General features: G+C 34.5%; 1 protein-coding gene across 6 annotated transcripts in view; it reads right to left on the bottom strand.

The window, feature by feature from the left end:
- The window catches only part of LOC133180996 (nuclear hormone receptor HR96-like), a 124,848-nt gene that overhangs the window by 51,070 nt on the left and 52,106 nt on the right, over positions 1 to 21,672 (bottom strand). The window contains exon 1 of one of the 6 annotated variants that reach the window (XM_061315498.1): positions 11,424 to 11,529. The exons of the other annotated variants lie outside the window; for them this stretch is intronic. Coding sequence (XP_061171482.1) covers positions 11,424 to 11,441 — 18 coding nt within the window. The 5' untranslated portion in view covers positions 11,442 to 11,529. Of the gene's footprint in view, positions 1 to 11,423; positions 11,530 to 21,672 lie in introns of those variants that run through there. 6 annotated transcript variants of the gene reach the window in all.

Raw genomic sequence — 21,672 nt, 5'->3', positions numbered from 1 at the left:
CTTGTATATCATTTTGTTCATTCTAAGAACTAATCAAAAGTTTAACCCAGTGCAGGATAGTCCCATATTCCCTTGATTTCTCCAACAGCACACTGTCTTTGAACTGTATACTCTTATGATTTGAATGCCTGGTGAGCTTACATAAGTAGAAAGCTATTGTTCCATGTTCTAAAGGTGTCTAGTCAATAAAGAGCTCTTACTAGAACTTTCAATAACTAAATCACAAAAGAAACCAGAGCTGCATGTTCTTCATGTACAAAAGGACAACTATCAAGTGGTACACTCATGTTATGATTTACCATATATGATCAAATTTGGTTTGGATACCATGTTTGATATGCTGCACAACTAGTCACTTTCACCAAAATCACTGACACAAAAAAGTATGTCATGCATACACAGCATCTAAAGCATGGAGCAGACAGGGCATCTTATAATCCGAGATTCCTCCGACTCTACCCCCTGCTTTTTATATTTTGACATGTACAGGGGCCCTGCACATGTCAAAATATAAAAGCAGGGGTTAGAGTCAGAGGAATCTCGGATTAGGCATCTTATAGCTCACACTTTGATTATCATATGTCCTCTAAACCATTAACAAGAGGCCTAAGGGCCACAATGCTCACCTAAGATCTGCTGTTCTTTGAACATTTTTCCCTCAATCATATTCCCTTTAAAAAAGAACTACTAAACTACAAATGCAAATCAGCTCTACCTTAGAATGCTTGCATATTAATATGGCATATCAAGGCTTCACTGTTCTGAAGAAATTTTTCAAGGTTTTTTTTTCCTACAAATTCCCGTGTAAATTTTATCCCATATTGTGTCCCCACCCTACCCCTGGGGATCATGATTTGAACAAATCTGAATTTATACAATGTCAGGAATATTTCACACAAGTATAATCATTTCTGGTCCTAATCATTTGAATAAAATTAAATCCCCTTCATCCAAGGCTGGGCTCTCGATTGTCTATGAACAATTGGGGCGATTCAAGGGTCTCATTTCCAATTCAAAAAAGGTACCTTTTTTCCCATTTGATTGTTTTAATTTTCCCCAAGTCATTTCTCCCAAAAATTAAAGAAAATAAAGTTGGATATATAATAACTAAACTTGCTATTCATATTCCTCTGTAATACAAATTAAACCAAAAATTTAGTTGATAAGAAAGACCAGAAACCCAATATATCATGCTTTTAAAGTATATTATTATGCTTCCTGTCAGTTAATTGCCTCTATATAATCAATACCCAACTATTATCACATAGTGTTCAAAGGATTTATATAGCGTAAGCATACTATGCCGAAATAGTGCACGGCTTCTTTTTCTGAAGAAAATCCGACAGCGTCCACACCGGGGATTGAACTCAAAACCCCGAGATTGTCAGTCCGACGCGCTACCTATTACGCCACAGACGCTGTTATCTAAAACACTGTTGTATAATATATATGAACTTAGCTTCAAATATTTTACACTCAAAGAAAAAAAAAATAAACAAAATAATTTTTCTAAAATAGTTTCTTGCAATTTTCCCCATTCACTCAGCTAAAATTCTCTGAAACTATCTGTACATTATACCTAAATGCATGAAACATTCAAAATTAAAGAAAAAAGATTATGATGTACATGTAGCACAACGTGACGTCATAATAGGGGTGTACTATCATGAATGTAAGAGGAGATAAGACATTGGAAATGGAGAAAATATTGTCGTTTTTATACAACAGTCAGCATAATAATAACAATAGTTTTGTACTTTGCATGCACTATGCCTAAATAGTAGTCAGGCTTGTGCACCATGTGTAAAACCCTGACTACTATTTAGGCATAGTGCATGCAAAGTACAACACTATTATATAAATGGTTATCCAAAAATTTCCCAATATATAAGGTCACTATTTTTTCCAATCTTTATGGCTCAGCCCCATTCCCATAAAGTGGTGTGAAAGCCCTGCAAGGATGCTTTGTGGCAAGTTTGGATGAAATTGGTCCAGTGGTACAAAAATGTAAAAAGTTATCAGAGGGACAGACAGACAGACAACAGGTGATCAGAAAACCAACAAGTTAGCAAGACAGAGAGACTGCGGGCTACAAATATGTATGTACCCTAAATCTGATCTTGGCAGAATAGAAAAAGAAAAACATAATTCTTTATATGAAAATCAAAAAAATAAGTTATACTGTCAATTCTTAATTTTATGTAATTAATTGCATAATGACTGTTAGATGTCAAATCACAAGAACATGAATTCATTAGTGGACTTGGTGTACAATTTTTGCATGTATTTCAGCAATATAGAAATAAAAGTGAGTAATTTTATTTGGCAAGAAATGCTTCTCGTAAAATTAGACAAAATTTTTTTTATATATTAACTTAAGAATCTACAGTAAATCTACAGCAATTTACCATTTACCTCTACACATGGTCCACTTTATCATTCCAATATATATACATAAAATAAGAATTCAAATGTTACACTGAATCACAAAAACAAACCAAACTGGCAGGACACTCCCCTCACTTCCTCATGGAATATTCCTAGTTACAAAGAGTAGACCCACCCCTGAACTTCCTCACACAGTACAATAAACCATGTATTCTTCATCTGTCTTCTTTAAGTCCATTATAGAAAAGAAATTCCATAGAATAACAAAACTGACTTGTTACCCTTCTTTGAACAAAAATCTAACCTGTGTTTGGCAATATTGTTAAGTTGTCTAACTCAGAAAAAGCAAATATCTTTTCATACGACCCTGCTTTGTGTACATAAGTGGTTCCTTAACTAAACATAGCGAGTGTTTATCATGAAAACCTAACATTCAAATCCTCATGTATAACCCATTGAAACTCAAAAATTGTCCAGCACTTTGATTTTATTTAAGAAAGGTATAATTTTGATCAATACTCTGCTTACTAACAACTCAGAGAACAGAATGGTTGGTCAGATTTATGCATTTGTTGAAAAAATTAGCACATGCAGTTGCACTTTTTCCACCTTATCTGTAAAAACTTAAATTGACATTTTTTATGTTTTGCCTTGCAAAAAATAATAATCTTATTTTATAAAATGTCATCAATTTGTGAAATATTTTCAATCAGGCACTTTAAAGTAAGAAAACTAATTGACATGTTTATATCACATTAAACATTTAGTGATTAATTAGATCCTTTTTTTCAATAAAAATATAGTCAAACCTTGTTATCTCCAACTGGACGTGACTGAGGAAAAACTTCAAAATATCCGAGGATTCAAGATATTGACGGTCAAATTCTTTAAGAACAAGTGGTTGGGACTTCCAAATCAGTTCAACATATCCATGGTATTTGAGATATCAGTGTTTGAGATACTGAAGTTCAACTGTATATAGAAAACCAGTTCTGCCTACTAAATTGTCACTTTTTAAACATGGGCCACTTTGAAGACACACCTGAGACAACTTTTGTAATTTCAGGTATATTTTGAAAACAGGTACAAAATATTCTGTCTGAAAAGAAAGTACCAATTTAGAGATGCTTGTTCATACAATTTTTACTAGTTATAGCTGAATTGTTGCTTTCTAGAAAAGATTAAAAAAAAAAAATTTGTCCCTGAACATTCCAATCTAACACCGAAACATCGAACTTATTACGGCCCATTCCTCCTATTCAGAGCTCTATATAAAACTTTGAGCACTCTATTGAGGCCCCACTTTTGCCCTTAGGGTCATTTTATTAAACAAATCTGAACTTTCATTACTTGGGGATTTCTGCACATAGATCCTAAATACAGTGTGTCACTTTCATAGAGTATATATCAGTGTCTAAAACAGTAGCGAAACCTGATTACGTGCACGGCAATTATTTATAACAATTTACATTTATTGACTGGGTTCTAGGGCAACATGCATTTTGTCGGACCCAAGACCAAACACATTTTGCCCGAGAACCCAGTCAATAAATGATTTGTTATGTTTTCTACTGGGTATTTATTTTTTTTTTTTTTTGACATACATGTATCTTGTTCTGGTTTCCATGATGTACATTTCCTTTATCCACCCTTGGTAAAACTTGGTTAATTCTGTCACTATTGAACACTAACAGATGCAAATAAGATTTAGCTGATCCTGTCCACAGTGTGACATAAGCGGTCCAATATCTCATTGACAGGTCCAATATCTCACTCTGTGGTCAAACATCATTTTTTTTTTATGACTGCTCAGTAAAATATTGGAAATGTAAGACTTTTTTTAGTATTAAGATTTCTATAGGAATCAATTTTAAAGGTATAACAATACAAATCACTATGTTATAAATTGCTGGATTTCATATTGTTAATGAATGAACTAACTTTTTAAACTAGAGGCCCATGGGCTTCAAAGTCACCCAAATATTATTTTGCTAGATAGGTGCATGATGACCAACACAGGTCCACCTGGGAATGTTAATGAATTTTACAACCTGATGAGGGATTTTTGTTTAAAAGCACATGTGCATTGTCTTCTAGATCATCATGTTATTTTTTTTCTTAAAGATATAAATGTTCTGCATTTCCAATATATGGTAGATGTGGAGCAAAGAAGACAAGAAAACTTCTGAAATTTGCATGAGTTATGATGGTTTTCACCCCTTCCCTTTCGTTACTTATCCACTAATATTTCATATGATATCACTGATGCAGTTTTTCCTCAAACTCCAAATATCAATAACCTTCAAAGCAGTTATCACAATGTCTTTATTCTATTATCACCATTTATTTATCATACAAATCAAATGAAACAACTAATGATCAGTGGGAGTGGATAAGAAAATGACTATAAAGCCATCTACATCAAAATTATCATATTTTGTACATTAAGTAATAACAAAATAACTAAATAATTGCAAAACACTTATCAGATATGACATTCTGGTCAAAGCCCTCGACATTCCAAAGGAGTTTACTAATCTCTTTTACAGACACGATATTTTACACAGGGAAATAACTCATAGCCAATGGCATCATACTATTAAAGGAAAATAATGTCAAAAATCACTTCCCTTATCAAATCTGGTGCACTCCCATTATTCTTAATATGTACAGTTTGAGTTTCATATATCTGTTTCTTGATCCAGTTAAGCTTTCATTGTCATTATTATGCAGGGTTTTGTCAATCATATATAACATTTATAATTCCACTGTTTGCTCTCTACTCCCACACATCAGATGACATTTCTAAATCAGGACAACTATGTTATACGGTGTGACCATTGGGGCTAGTGCAGTTGTAGCATCCTTGCTGTGCTCGCTATAACTTAGTATTTTGAGCAAATTAAAAATTCCACATATTCACAAATTAAGGCACCAGCAACCAAGTCAGGGGCTTTAACTTAGTAAGAGAGCTTCCATTAGAAGTTCAATGATAACAAAAACATTACTGATTACTCTATCATGTTGTGAGGTCATGTCCTTGACTCATGTTGTGAGGTCATGTCCTTGACTCAAGCTCATGTTAACAAGGACAAAGTGACTAGATGAAAAAAGTGATTTTTTTTTTTTTGGCACACAAAAAGTTTTTAACAGACCACAAAAGGAACTTTTACTTGGCACATAGAAAAATTTCATAGTTTCCTCCTTCCACTGACTTTGACCTTGGCGAGAGAGGGCTGGGACAAACTGGATTTTGAGTTGAAATTCTGATGAATCAAAAGTTTATCCACAAAGCAAACATATCTTGCATGACTTAAAGGAAGAAAACAGATCAAAGACATTACTAAGGTGACAAAGGTCACCTTAGTAACTCGTATTTATTAGTCTTAATATTTCTCAAGACATATTATGTCCCTCTGGCCTATTATAGATTATTAAGTGCCTTCCAACACAAAAACATATACCATATTTTACTCAATACAGTCAAACTTTGATATCTCAAGTATGATGGGACTGCTGGAAAAACCTCTCAGTACCCTGTTGGTCAAGATAATAAAGCTGAATCCTGCATTAATTATAAGGTCAGGACCACAGACTCACTTTGACATCTGATGAGATATTGATGTCAGACATACAGTAACTCGAATGCATTGTAAAAATACAGTATACACATAATGTTTCAACACCCAAGCTCACTGACTCCTAATACCTAAGTGCTGTGATCTGTCCTGTAATTTTAAAGTAGCTACTTATTAAGCAAAAAATCTATACCACATCTCTATCAATTCTACATACCTCAGACTTTACATGGGACTCTTCAAAATCCATCACAGTTATATTATACAGGGGACAAAAACATGCAGAAATGGCTTTATATATATAGTTAACAAATTTTTCTGCTTCAATTTCTGTTTTACGTCAGCTGAGAGTATAGATCCTGCTGGCACTAATACTCCAACACAACAAAAAATCAAATCACCACCCCAAAGAAAAAATCAATGTTACATACATGTGGACATGTGTCAGATAATGGTCACCTGTGAATGGACCCCATAAAGAAAAACACTGGCAGATCTAAGGTTCTTGCAAAACATTACAAATCCACAGAATTTAACACCATTTGATGCTGCTGAACTTAATCCTTCACAAAATATTACGTTACTGTAGTAAGGTTTAAAGCTGATTTCCATAACACACACTATTACACATCCCAAGTACATATCTGTGACAGAACTTCAGAATATCTCAATATTTACATATCTCGATCCAGAGGTACAAATAAATGCCCAATACAGATGACCCCTGTGAAAACAAAATGAATTCTGGTTTATGCACACATATTTTTTCCAGTTTTAATAACACTTTAAAACCCATAGGATGTGTAATTAAATAAAGCCTCCTACCTGACCAACCACTTCACATTTGTCTATTAATAATGGTCAGGTTTTACCTGGCAGTTTAATTCACCACTCATTGACTATGGCTTACAGTGACCTCAAATGTAAATACCCAGTAAAACAAACATTTCTCTGAATTACATACACTCAGCTCCGTGTGTATTTGTAAAAAGGACATGTAAACAGCAGTGGTCACTTAACCAAGGGTACTGGATAACTCAAATTTCATAAATGTCATTTAATTAAATTGAAATTAAGTTCTTCAAGTCAAATGAGGGAAAACATTGATTAAAGAAAAAGTGTATACTTGAAAAAAAAAAGCTTTAATAAGCTGCAGTCTAATCTAATGAAGTACTTAGTGAAAGTATATAAATGCTGTAAACCAACTTTTATTCGTGTGCGAGAAAAATCAGCGAGTTTCGCGACCTACTTTAACACATATATTAATCACCGCGAACCATTTATTTTGCTTTGTATTTGAAGAGGATGTTTCCTCAATCGCGAAAATTAATTGTCGTGGATTGATTTCATACTGATGAATCGCGAATAAAAAATGACACAAATAATAATTGGTTTACAGGATAATGGACGACTCACTGCATACAATTGAGGAATAAGATTCATCACATCCGCTTGGCTATAACCAAGTCTTCTTGAATAAAAATATGATCAGGTCAATTCAGTAGCTATCATTTAGAAAGAAGCTCTAATAATCATCACATTGAATTAAATTTATATTTAATGAAAGCAAACTAGCAGTCAGTACCAGTGAAATGTTTCAGTAATTATAGAGCAGCATCAGACATCATTTTTAGTCATTGAGACTGTTTCACAGAAGTCTGGCAGGATTGAAAAAAACCTGAATCCTACCAGAAATAAAACTGAATTGTACTTTGTCTCAGTAAGTTGTTTTTTTTTAACAATTTTGAGGATCCCAAGGATTTCCTCTACATCACTTTGTAAAGGCTTATTGGTGATCACTCTGCCATCCAACAGATTAAATTAAATATGCAATTCAGACTTTGAAAATACTTGTTACCTGTAACATTAGGTCTCCATGTTATTTTGTTTTTTGTTTTGTTTTTTTTTACTTCAAAGTAAAGAATTAAAGAATATGAAAAAAAAAAAAATGAAATCCCTTGCAAGCAATTTTTTTCCAAAATCATCTAAGGCACATTTTCTAGACATATATCTTTACAGTCCAAAAGAAACAGGCATCAGAGAATTCCTACAACAGGGTTGTCTCTAAGACCCGGAGGCCGGGGAATTTCCCCGCCTATAATGAAGTCATCGCCTGGTTATTCTGGTATTTTCCCTCAACTCCCTGTTAGGGGAGGAGCCCTAGATCCTCATCTACTTTTTTTAATGTCCCTTTCTATTTCAATTCTTAGGGACAACCCAGCTATATATCAATCATTTTTTCAACTTTTTTTTCACTAATAGAGTTTCATGGTTATAAAACAATGCTGTTAAACAATCTTATAGCCTCCCTCCCTACAACAGCAACTCCAAATTTATGAATGGACACATATTAATCTTGTCATCGTTAGTTTTCCTAAAAAAGTTATTCATTGGGGATAACATAAGAAAATGCCTGGTGCTTGCATGAAAAGTTGTCATTAATTCACCCAATCTTGCATGCATTATTGTTGCATACAGCATTCTGCATGTCAGAAAAGACAATGCAAGTATCTAGTTACAAAATTATTGAGCTATTTAAGAAATATAATAGTCTTATGTTTTGATCCATACAGATGGGGACACTTCCTGCAATATAACAAATCTGATAAAGAGTCTGATGACTGCAGAGTAAAATTTATTTCTTTGATTCCGAGTGTCAGATGTCTGCCTTAGAAAACCTTACAAAATTTGCACTCAACTATTTTCATCCCAAAGCAAACCATTTTCAACCTTAAACTAGGACACGTACAGTCAAACAGTATTTTTCTTGTTTTACCACAACACTGCATGAAATTCATATCGCAAGATGTATATTAAAAGACCTGACAGGAACAACGAAAAGGTAATTAATGAAATAATTTTAAAAGTAAGACTCCTATAAATTCTTGATTGCACTTGAATTCATAATGAAATACATTTATACTTACAATATAGATATTAAACAGCTTAACTGGCTACCAAGAAGTATTCTTACGTACAACATCTGAAGTAATGAAAGACTAAATTAACTCTCCATTTCCTTTTCATGTTATATATATCTATATATACAGCTTCAACATAAAAAAATTGCAAGAAAAATGTATATAAGGAAGGAACTTGCATGAACATCCCTCATGCAATGAAATCTAAAATTTTCATCAAAACAAAACCATCACATTTTATGCAGTCTGTGCACAGGTGTATTAACTAAAAATATTTTTTCCTACTTGTCAAAACACATCTAGCTTGATTGATACATTATACACTTGACTGAGGGCATCATAGCTTTTCTATATATATATATATATATATATATATATATATATATATATATATATATATATATATATGTGTGTGTGTGTGTGTGTGTGTGTGTGTAGACACAGAAGTTGATCTACAGTATTGTCAATCATCATATATTAGCTAAGGATACAAATGCAGTACCTCCTGGGGCCTGGAATTATGTAATGTTTTATTCAGTGATGGTGAGGACTGAATTAACAACAATTAATGAAATGTAATCACATGGCACACAATGAGTAAAAATATACCAATCAAAGTAGAAATTTCTAATTTTCAATGTCTGAGATTTAAAAAAAAATGCTCTTAAGGTTCAAGGACCCTCTGTTCACTCAAATAAAATGCTTTAATGCTTATGATTTTCCAAAAGAAATGTGTTTTATAAGTAAAATGCAAATAATAATAGCAGAGCTTGTGGATCAAAATTTGCCCCCCCCCCCCCAAAAAAAAAACAATTAAACTTGAAAAATATGTAAAGAAATAAGACAATCATTACCATTAAGAATTATCTCTCTTACCAGTGTATCAATGAACCTTAATCTCACAACATATATGTATTATAGTCTCACAGGAATCAAATGCAGAACCAAAATCTCTAAAGATGCCTCAAACATATTCAACAAAATGGGTCAAATCCCATCTTTTCATTGAGGACATCAAATGAAAATGTCATCCTTAAATTATGAATATGGCATGCAGGTTACGGATGTCCAATTGTCAACTGTTCATGATATTTGAGTCAGTCTAGGTAAACAAAAGCACTGAATAATCTTTTGACAAAAACAAAAAAAAAACAACAAAAAAACAACCAAAAAATCAAACAAAAAAACAACTTTTTTTTATTCCTTACTGCTAATGAGACAGAAAAAGTTGATAATTTAGAACATGGAATAGAGTTTCTAAAAAAAGATACTGACATGGGGAAACAAAATTAATTCCCCCATCTTCATGATTACTTATCTGTTGTATCAAATTCTCGGCAGTCATCATCAATTACGTTATCTCCATATCCTCATTTTACACAGACTCCCAGAACCTGACAATGTAAACAAAGCTGGGGGGAGCATTGAGTAAGGAATGGCCAATTTATAGAGCCCTTGGGTCAGCCCACGAATTTCAGACATTTCAAAAACAACAAATAACCTCAACTTCTGACATTACGAAAAAGAAATTCAATGACAGACTTCTTACTTAATTTATTTTTTAAGACTTGTGGCAATTTCAAAGAATGGAAAACATATGACCCCATCGAGTCCCTTTAACCAAGAACCATAAATAAATGAACGGTCTTTGATGATGAAATCACTGATCTTACAATTTTCAATTATTATCTCACCTTAGCTAAAGCAAGGTAATTATCTTAAAAACATGGATTAAAATCTTTCTTTCCTTTGAACTTTTATCTCTTGCCTAAATCCAGCACACAATACATATCTTGAACTGCAAATGGACCTTGAAAAGGAAACGATAATTAAAAGTGCACAAAAAATGCAATTACAGGAAAAGTGGCCAGATAAAACTTTGAAATTAGAACTTTTCATTCTTGCCATTCCTATCCTTAACAGATGGGACGTTATAAGTCAGATTAAAATTGTAATCAATATGTATAATCATTTCTTTTTCAGACTTAAGTCTCTTTAGGCTGATTTATTTTATAAGTTAACCAAAGATGTACTTAGACATTTTCCAGTTTAGCAATTCTATATTCAAAAAAAAAAAAAAAAAATAAAGAAAGAAAGAAAAAAGAAGAAGAAAGAAAAAAGAAACACAAAACTAGTAGAAGCTGTCATACAATGTACATGTGGTGTGAATTATAAATTGGAGAAGGTAAATAAGTTAAGGACTTGAATAAAACAAAAAAAAAAAAGATGAATAAATAACAGTAAAAATGTTTATTGTAGTTGGTCTAATTATACTTCTCTTGTGCAAAACAGAGAATTTCTCAATGAATAATATACAGGTAAACATCCCCAAGGTAATTATCTAAAACACAACAATAAAGACACTAAAAAGTGTCCAGAGATTGGGGATTGCACCTATACTGTCATCTTACTAACCTTACCTGCCAAAAGTTTTGTAACTGGTGTCTACAGTCATTGAAAAACAATAAAAATGTTAACACCATCAAGACATAGGCAATAAAACCCAATCAAATAACACACCAAAATCGGAGCATACCTGTGCGTCCCAGTCCATTTGTCCAAGTATTGCTCTAGTTTCCGATCCTCGGAGGCATCTTTTTTACCTCTCTTCTTACACAAAACATGAAAAGAATTTACATCCACGCGCAAAATTGTGTTAATGTCAATGCACAAGACTTGCTCCCTCTGTAATTATTCGTTTCGAATCAATAAATGTTTTTTTTATTTTTCACAAGCCCAACGAAGCAGAAAGAATGGTGTCAATCTAATTACATCACCACCGTGAAGTTAATGTGAAAGATATGGATTGCAGCAAAATGAGAAAGAGACCAGATAAAACAAAAACAACACAAAAATGAATCATCCAAGGAGTGGATCCACTACAATGCAATATTCCAACTTTGCCAAAATCCACATGATGCAGCAATGTACAATGGGATTCCCCTATACCAAACATAGGTAATCAAAGATTACGAAGCTCACCTCGACGAATGTTATCTACATGTAAAGCAAATTTCACATCATATTTTTTTTCTAGTAAGGGTACATCCCAAGATCAATATCCATGCAAGTTTGATTTAATTATAGACCTGCTAAAAAAACTTTTGACCTGTTTAGTAATCAAGAAAATTTTGGTCAGTTCCAACATCCAAAGCAAGTCTGAAAGTTTTCATCCTTAGATGCACCATCTATGCAAGTTTAATCATAATAGGCCATAATATTATATAGCTACTCCAAAAAATTACCCTGGTCACTCATCTGGAAAATGTACGTCAGATTCAGAATCCAAGGCAAGTCTGGAAGTGTCCATCCCTAGATACATCATCCATGCTAATTTGGTTAAAATATGGCTAAAATTCACTCATGTGGAAAATCTAGGTCAGATCCAGCATTCGAAGCAGGTTGGTTAGTGTACATCCCTAGATGCATCATCCATGAAAGTTTGGTCAAGGTAGGGCTTATAGTTACTTGGGAACAAGACTACTCCTAAATCTAAACCTGGTCTCACATGTGGAAAATCTAGGTCAGATCCAGCATCCAAAGCAAGTGTGGTAGTGTCCATCCTTTGGATGCATCATCCATGCAAGTTTGGTCAGGGTAGGGCTTACAGTTACTTGGGAATGGACCTGCTCCTAAAACTTTAACCTGGTCACTCATCTGGAAAATCTAGGTCAGATCCAGCATCCGAAGCAAGTGTGGTAGTGTCCATCCCCAGATGCATCATCCATGCAAGTTTGGTCTAGGTAGGGCTTATACTTACTTGGGAATGGACCTGCTCCTAAAACTTTAACCTGGTCACTCATCCGGAAAATCTAGGTCAGATCCAGCATCCGAAGTAAGTGTGGCCATGTCCATCCCTAGATGCATCATCCATGCAAGTTTGGTCAAGGTAGGGCTTATACTTACTTGGGAATGGACCTGCTCCTAAAACTTAAACCTGGTCACTCATCTGGAAAATCTAGGTCAGATCCAGCATCCAAAGCAAGTGTGGTAGTGTCCATCCCTAGATGCATCATCCATGCAAGTTTGGTCAAGGTAGGGCTTATAGTTACTTGGGAATGGACCTGCTCCTAAAACTTTAACCTGGTCACTCATCTGGAAAATCTAGATCAGATCCAGCATCCGAAGCAAGTGTGGTAGTGTCCATCCCTAGATGCATCATCCATGCAAGTTTGGTCAAGGTAGGGCTTATAGTTACTTGGGAATAGACCTGCTCCTAAAACTTTAACCTGGTCACTCATCTGGAAAATCTAGGTCAGATCCAGCATCCGAAGCAAGTGTGGTAGTGTCCATCCCTAGATGCATCATCCATGCAAGTTTGGTCTAGGTAGGGCTTATACTTACTTGGGAATGGACCTGCTCCTAAAACTTTAACCTGGTCACTCATCTGGAAAATCTAGGTCAGATCCAGCATCCGAAGCAAGTGTGGTAGTGTCCATCCCTAGATGCATCATCCATGCAAGTTTGGTCAAGGTAGGGCTCATAGTTACTTGGGAATGGACCTGCTCCTAAAACTTTAACCTGGTCACTCATCTGGAAAATCTAGATCAGATCCAGCATCCGAAGCAAGTGTGGTAGTGTCCATCCCTAGATGCATCATCCATGCAAGTTTGGTCTAGGTAGGGCTTATAGTTACTTGGGAATGGACCTGCTCCTAAAACTTTAACCTGGTCACTCATCTGGAAAATCTAGGTCAGATCCAGCATCCGAAGTAAGTGTGGCCATGTCCATCCCTAGATGCATCATCCATGCAAGTTTGGTCAAGGTAGGGCTTATAGTTACTTGGGAATGGACCTGCTCCTAAAACTTTAACCTGGTCACTCATCTGGAAAATCTAGGTCAGATCCAGCATCCGAAGCAAGTGTGGTAGTGTCCATCCCTAGATGCATCATCCATGCAAGTTTGGTCAAGGTAGGGCTTATAGTTACTTGGGAATAGACCTGCTCCTAAAACTTTAACCTGGTCACTCATCTGGAAAATCTAGGTCAGATCCAGCATCCGAAGCAAGTGTGGTAGTGTCCATCCCTAGATGCATCATCCATGCAAGTTTGGTCTAGGTAGGGCTTATACTTACTTGGGAATGGACCTGCTCCTAAAACTTTAACCTGGTCACTCATCTGGAAAATCTAGGTCAGATCCAGCATCCGAAGCAAGTGTGGTAGTGTCCATCCCTAGATGCATCATCCATGCAAGTTTGGTCAAGGTAGGGCTCATAGTTACTTGGGAATGGACCTGCTCCTAAAACTTTAACCTGGTCACTCATCTGGAAAATCTAGATCAGATCCAGCATCCGAAGCAAGTGTGGTAGTGTCCATCCCTAGATGCATCATCCATGCAAGTTTGGTCTAGGTAGGGCTTATAGTTACTTGGGAATGGGACTTGCTCCTAAAACTTTAACCTGGGACGCCGACGCTAACGCCGACGCCGACACCGACGCCGACGCCGACGCCGGGGGTATAGCATAAGCTCATCTCGACTTCGTCGAGGTGAGCTAAAAAGTCACGCTACAAGTACAGATTAAAGAGCACCTAAGTCTCCAGGTATCTCCTATACACAATGTTATTGTCACCAAAAAACCTTTTTTTTTCATTTAAATGTGTGTGAGATGACAGTAGATAATATATGGATTGGCTCTACATGAGATTCACCAAGCGTGTCGCGGTAAGGCATACTGTACACTGTAAATAATATCCTGCTTATCTTCAAACATCTCTTAGCATTCTATACCTTTAGGCCAAAAACAGCTAATTATTAGGTTCCTCGCTCATTAACACCAGGAACAGGCTCTTTAAAGATCAAATTTATACCCAATGGCATACAACATTCTATCTATGAACTTAAATATTTAGGCTAACATAAAAAAGATCAAATTATTACAGTGGTTTTGGTGTAGAAACAACAATGCATTTTTTTCTGAAGGCCAAGATAAAGAACCGTTTACAATATTTATGGCTAAAATGAAGCTTCTAAACCACTGATTGAGACAAACTCTGAAGGTTACTGTGTCTTCATCCTCATAAAAAACCAGTAATTTCTACTGATAAGCCACACACCTCACTAACACAAATTGATTTAAAAAAGGATTTTCCAAGGAAAATGGTTTGATATGACCTGGATTCTGATCAGATGTTCTCCTCCTCATTTTCCCTTTCTATCCTTTCTAATATAGAGTCTCAGTCACATAAGATTGAACTATTTCTATAAAAGATCAAATAAAGAATTACCTCTAATCAGTATATATGTGTGTTTTATCTAAATAAAACATTTTCATGAATAAGCACATAAAAGTTTGTGCCAAAGGCACTGAAATATGGATTCCTACCCCCCCCCCCCCCAAAGTATATATACACAAAGCTCAATCAATTACTTGAACTTGCAGTCTAGCAATAAATATTTTGTCACCAAAAACTGCAACATCTCTGAGTTTTAATTTTTCAATTCTCTTTGAATATATTTTGTAAAATTTGCATGTCATTTTGATCATTGGGATAATTAACTGTACTTACTGTACTGTACTAACTGTACTGACATAAATTAACACACTTATTGACAAAGCCATTCATTTTTCAGTGTGTAGATGTCCACTAGCAATAACTTCACTCCCTTTTAATTCATAGACAATTCCCCTCTTGCAGACTATGCCAGCTAATGCATCACGGTACACATTTTTGAAACTTTTGATATTCTTTTCAAGTAATAGTGCATGTTTTGTGTTAATATGGTTAACAGATATATATGTAAATCACTTAATCAATGTTTGATGTGTTTAGATAGGGTAAATTCTTAATGCTTATAATGAAATGTGAAGATAAAGAACAATAATCAAAAATCCAATGAAATCCACTGAAACAACACAAATTGTAAGTAGAGCAAACATGGACTTCTGAAAACATCAGACATGGGATCAGGTGCCATGGAGGAGTAAGCATTCCCTGTCGTCAGTTGCACCCAACATGTGCCCTTTATCATGATCAGGTAAACAGAGAAATCTAAGAAGTCAATTCAGTACGAAAATAATAGACTAACAATTTGTATGAAAGACTTTGTTCAAAATTCAAATAACAACTGATTGTATTTACAAACATGGTCATTGTATCAACCATAGAATTTGCAAAATGTTGACTGTAAACAAGATCATAGATACCTTATACTATCAACTAATTTGTCAGTAGTCTACTTTGTTTTGGAAATTGTTTGTTTGAAGAACATACTCTTGCCTATTGAATCAACTGGGAAACATAAACCCCATAATACAGTAATAATAGGGAAGTTGATAATAGAAAATTTGAGGTCATCACATTTATCATTAAGTTTACATAATTTTTGGAATATATGTTGATGCCTTAAAGAGGTTGAAAGGCTCATTTTTAACCCAAATTGAAAAAAAAATAATTAAATAGGATGATTCAGAAGATAAGATAAAGCAATGTTTGCCAATTTTCATCAAATTTTAATGTAAGGCATGCTTCACTCTACGTATCAGATTATTCAAACTTCATGGTACCCCATTCCCTGTGAAAATATCGTATTGAGTTAGTAGTTTTGTACTTGCATGTGTTTAAAATTTAAATAATTATATTTAATACCTCTGAACAATTAATTCACTAATGTAACTTCCTTGCATGTGTGCCTTATTATAGCTGTCAGATTCCAGATCATCGATATAATTATTTCCAATGTAGAACATTGTGAGCATATGCTTGATATATTTCATTTTTGACATTATTTACAATATTCACGGATTTAAAAACTTCAATGACTGCCTTATTTTCTTACCAAGGGTTTTGCTGAAGCAAGCTTATGACAGTTGAAATGAATCATATTTTCATTCTATATTATTTGCATATAACACTGTTTTGAAAATAGATTGAGAGTACAATCGCAATCTTAGAGTCATATCAAGAGTAAGCAGTACATTCAAAGACCTATAGCACTAATAACTCTATAATAACTGCACGTTGAACCAACAATTATCACAAGGAATGGTTGCACGTACATGTATAAAGTGTTGAAAAGTTATACGTTTTGATGCTATGGATTTTGGTAAAATTTGTGCTTTCAATTTTAAGTATCTACATTTGATTAAGACTTCTTGAATATTTTGCTTCACGGTGCTGCTAGTTTCCCTTACTGCTTTTTAATATTTTTACGCTTTTAATGTGATGAATATTGATAAACTTTGCCTTTTAATTAAGAATTTAACAAACAGTATTGTAGATCTCAAACATAATTTAATACGTACATGCAATTATTACACCTAAGAATTGTCTTTGCAAGGCCCAACTTTAAAGTTTATGTGTCCTTTAAAAATTGTTTCAAGTTTCTTTTAAAGTAAATGGTGCAAAGTGCACACACTGGTGCTAATTGTTTTTCTTTGCATGTTCACTATTGCTGGTTCCAAGTAAATTCATGGAAAGACAAGTATAAAAAAAAAACTGAGTGATTAATGAAACTTTGTCAGTCATAAACAGAATTGTATAATTTCAATCCCTTAGGAAAATGCAAAACAAAGATATCTTTACTCTGTAAGAAAGAATATTAAAATACTAGAAGATATGCCTTAATATTTCCATTTCTATTTGTTTTCTCTGTGATAACCCTTTGAAAGTTAGGAGGGTTGATTTCTTGATCATTCTATCGGAATGTAAATTTCGCCAAGCAAAAGGTCAGGAGCTAAGAAGGCCTAATATGCATGTAATTCTCATTTCGGCTGTCTTTGTGTCTGACGCTAAGGAGGCCTAATATGCATATAAATCTCGTGCTTCTGTCTTTGTGTATGACGTCAGTGGGCGGGGTCTATTGAAATTGACATGTGAGGCCTCGTGTAATTTAAATCTATTAGTCTACATTTTTAAAATCTAAATTTACAATTTTATTTCACTATGAAATGGAAATATAAGGAATCACTGTCTAGTTAGTAGAGTATGCCAGGAACATCAACGATAGTTGGAAACATGGGATTATGCAAATTATCCCACGTTTCCAACTATCGTTGATGCCCTGGCATACTCTTCTAACTAGACAGTGATTCCTTAAATAATACATTTTGTATCAAATCAAAATTATTCTATGTACAATTGTACAATTTCACATACCAAGAATTGCTAAATTTCAAGGTGACAAGCCTGGAGTTTGTCAGGAGTGGATACCACGATTTTTTGGGGAGTAGGGGAGGGGGGCACTACATAAAATCAATTCAAAATCCCTATATTCATCGGATGTTATCTCATAAAAAACAAAATATCAAAAAAATTTATACTGTAAAACTTGGTGAAGTCCTTTGGACCTGTGAATTTACTTCAATATATATATAATTAATTATATCGATCTGTATAACAAATTCATTAAAGTTCTGTGCATACCTAATTCTCAATACAAGTTTTCCATTAAGTATGACTTCCAAACATGTTCAGGGAAGTATTAAATACAACAAGAGTCCCATGGGCCACATCGCTCACCTGAGCACATTGGCTAGGCAAAAGCACAAATCAGTTCAGTATTGAAAAGACCCGGGGAGGGGGGGGGGGGGGGCTTGAATTTTAAACTACCTGATGATGCATCTATGTCAATGTAACAAATGGCTTTGTTGTACTTGAGAGGATTTTAAAAAAATTTCCCACATATTCCTTTGTAAAAATTTGATCCCCCATTGTGGCTCCTCCTTATCCCAGGAGTCATCATTTGAACAAACTTGAATCTACACTACCTGAGGATGCTTCCATATCAATATGACTATACATAGTTTTTCTGTTCTTGAGAAGAAATATTTCTTCTATATGTTCTTATGTAAAACTTTCCATCCCCCATTGGGCCCCACCCTACCCCTGAGGGTCATCATTTGAACAAAATAGAATCTACACTACCTGAGGATGCTTCCATATCAAAATGACTAATCATGGTTTGCAGTTCTTCTTCTTCAGATATTTTCCTTTATATTTCTATGCAGAACTTTGATCTTCCACTGCGTCCCCGCCCTACCCCTGGGGGTCATGATTTGAACAAACTTGAATCTACACTACCTGAGGATGCTTCCATGTAAATATGACTCATCATAGCTTTGCTGTTCTTGAGAAGAAAATTTTAAAGATTTTTCCTATATATTTCTATGTAAAACTTTGATCCTCCATTGTGGCCCCGCCCTACCCCCAGGGGTCATGATTTGAACAAATTGAATCTACACTACCTGAGGATGCTACCACATGAATTTGACTCATCATGGCTTTGCTGTTCTTGAGAAGAAGATTTTTAAAGATTTTTCCTATATATTTCTATGTAAAACTTTGATCCTCCATTGTGGCCCCGCCCTACCCCCGGGGCTCATGGTTTGAACAAACTTGAATCTACACTACCTGATGATGCTTCCATGAAAATATGACTCATCATAGCTTTGCTGTTCTTGAAAAGAAAATTTTTAAAGATTTTTCCTATATATTTCTATGTAAAACTTTGATCCTCCATTGTGGCCCCGCCCTACCCCCGGGGGCTCATGGTTTGAACAAACTTGAATCTACACTACCTGATGATGCTTCCATGTAAATATGACTCATCATAGCTTTGCTGTTCTTGAGAAGAAAATTTTTAAAGATTTTTCCTATATATTTCTAAGTAAAACTTTGATCCTCCATTGTGGCCCCACCCTACGAAGGGGGTCATGATTTGAACAAATTTGAATCTACACTACCTGAGGATGCTTCCACATGAATTTGACTTATCATGGCTTTGCTGTTCTTGAGAAGAAGATTTTTAAAGATTTTTCCTATATATTTCTATGTAAAACTTTGATCCTCCATTGCTGCCCCGCCCTTCCCCCGGGGGTCATGATTTGAACAAACTTGAATCTACACTACCTGAGAATGCTTCCATATAAATATGACTCATCATGGCTTTGCTGTTCTTGAGAAGAAGATTTTTAAAGATTTTCCCTATATATTTCTATGTAAAACTTTGATCCTCCATTGTGGCCCCACCCTACCCCCGGGGGTCATGATTTGAACAAACTTGAATCTACACTACCTGAGGATGCTTCCACATGAGTTTCATCTTTCCTGGCCCTATGGTTCTTGAGAAGAAGATTTTTAAATGATACCATTATTTTTTCAGTAATTCCTAATCATCTCCCCTTGAAAGAGGGCGTGGCCCTTCATTTGAACAAACTTGAATCCCCTTTACCCAAGGATACTTTGTGGCAAGTTTGGTTGAAATTGGCCCAGTGGTTCTTGAGAAGAAGTCGAAAATGTGAAAAGTTTACAGACAGACAGATGGACAGACAGACGGACGGACGGACAGATGGACGCCGGACAAAATGTGATCAGAAAAGCTCACTTGAGCTTTCAGCTCAGATGAGCTAAAAATTTTCTGATGAATTGAATTTCAAAATACCAGTATAAATACTTTTTAAAAAAAAAAAAAAAAAAAAAATACAGTTCAATATTTCCTAATTTGAGACCTAAAAATTTGCTTTAAAAAATGTAAATTTTGTTATTTTTTAACCTCAGTCTATGGAATAAAAAAATTAGTTTACTATATCCATAATTTTTTGTTATATATCAAAGATCATTACAACAGTAAAATTTTAAAATTAATAGTGATTGATTGTATGCTGTTTTACATCCCATTCGAGAATTTTTCACTCTTATAGAGACGTCACCATATACCGGTGAAGGGCTTCAAATTTCCTTTACTCGGCACTCAGGGCCATTGAACAGTGAGGGTTCTTAATCGTTCCAGTGCCTACCGTGACACGGGACCTCAGTTTTTAAGGTCTCATCCAAAGGACCCGCAACTTTCACCTCAAAGTGCTGTGTTACATTGACTGTCCTTGCCTCAAGTTGAATAAGAACTAAACAACTGACAAACAAGATAAGAACATGTACTTAGCATAAGTCTTAAACATTTTATGAAGAAGAAGAAAAACGATCGTGGAATTTCTGTGACCTAGCTATTTCCAGCGACAGCTTAAATATTAATATCTAGGGAGCATTACCACATCCTATTTTCTGTTTTGCCCAAGGATGCAACATAGCTGATGTAAAAATCTCCCATTATGCAATTTATTTTACTTGCTTGGGATAAATACATATAATTACAACACCTAGAATATAGTAACTGCATTAGAATAGAGGAAAATTCTAAAAGGTTAGCTTACCTTGTTAGAATGAAATTTTCTCTTCATTGCAATTTTTTTTAACTACATGTATTAGTAATTGCAAGAATGCTTATGAGTTAAAAACTCTTACTTTTTTTTATCAAAAAAAAAAAATGCATTAATGACATATCTTTATATTGTACAAAGTCTGAAAAAATAAATGACAAAGTTCAAGGGACGTAATTCAACCACTTAGCTATTAATGAATATACAAGAAAAACTTCCATGTTTTATTGCATACTTTATCAAAGTGTCTTAGTTATATCTGTGTACATTTTATTGTAGGTTGTTTTTTTTTTTTCATTTAACATTTGGACATAAACTGACAGAATACAAATCTGACCTTTGAGCTGCTAGCAATGTCCTTGTATCCTCAAAATAGAAAATTTGGTCAAAGTGTGCCAGGAAGTTAAAGACATGTAATTATATTGCTGAACTAGGATATCATCTTCAATAAATCAGGAATTTTGAAACCAATAATTATGTCATATATAAACAGGGAAAAAAATTAAATCATGTTTGATTTCTCTTCAAAACTTGCAGAAAATAGTATATCTATGGATCATATTTATGGAATTGTAAAGTCTGTATTAGTTTTCAAAAAGTGAACTTAGAATTCAAAGTTTATGCTTAGACCTAC

Source organism: Saccostrea echinata, unplaced genomic scaffold (assembly GCF_033153115.1).
Source record: "Saccostrea echinata isolate AGI-Se365-2 ecotype Australia unplaced genomic scaffold, CSIRO_AGI_Sech_v1 ptg000008l, whole genome shotgun sequence".
NCBI classification, from domain to species: domain Eukaryota; kingdom Metazoa; phylum Mollusca; class Bivalvia; order Ostreida; family Ostreidae; genus Saccostrea; species Saccostrea echinata.
The sequence above is the reverse complement of the archived record's forward strand: the minus strand, read 5'-3'. Positions and strand labels throughout refer to the sequence as shown.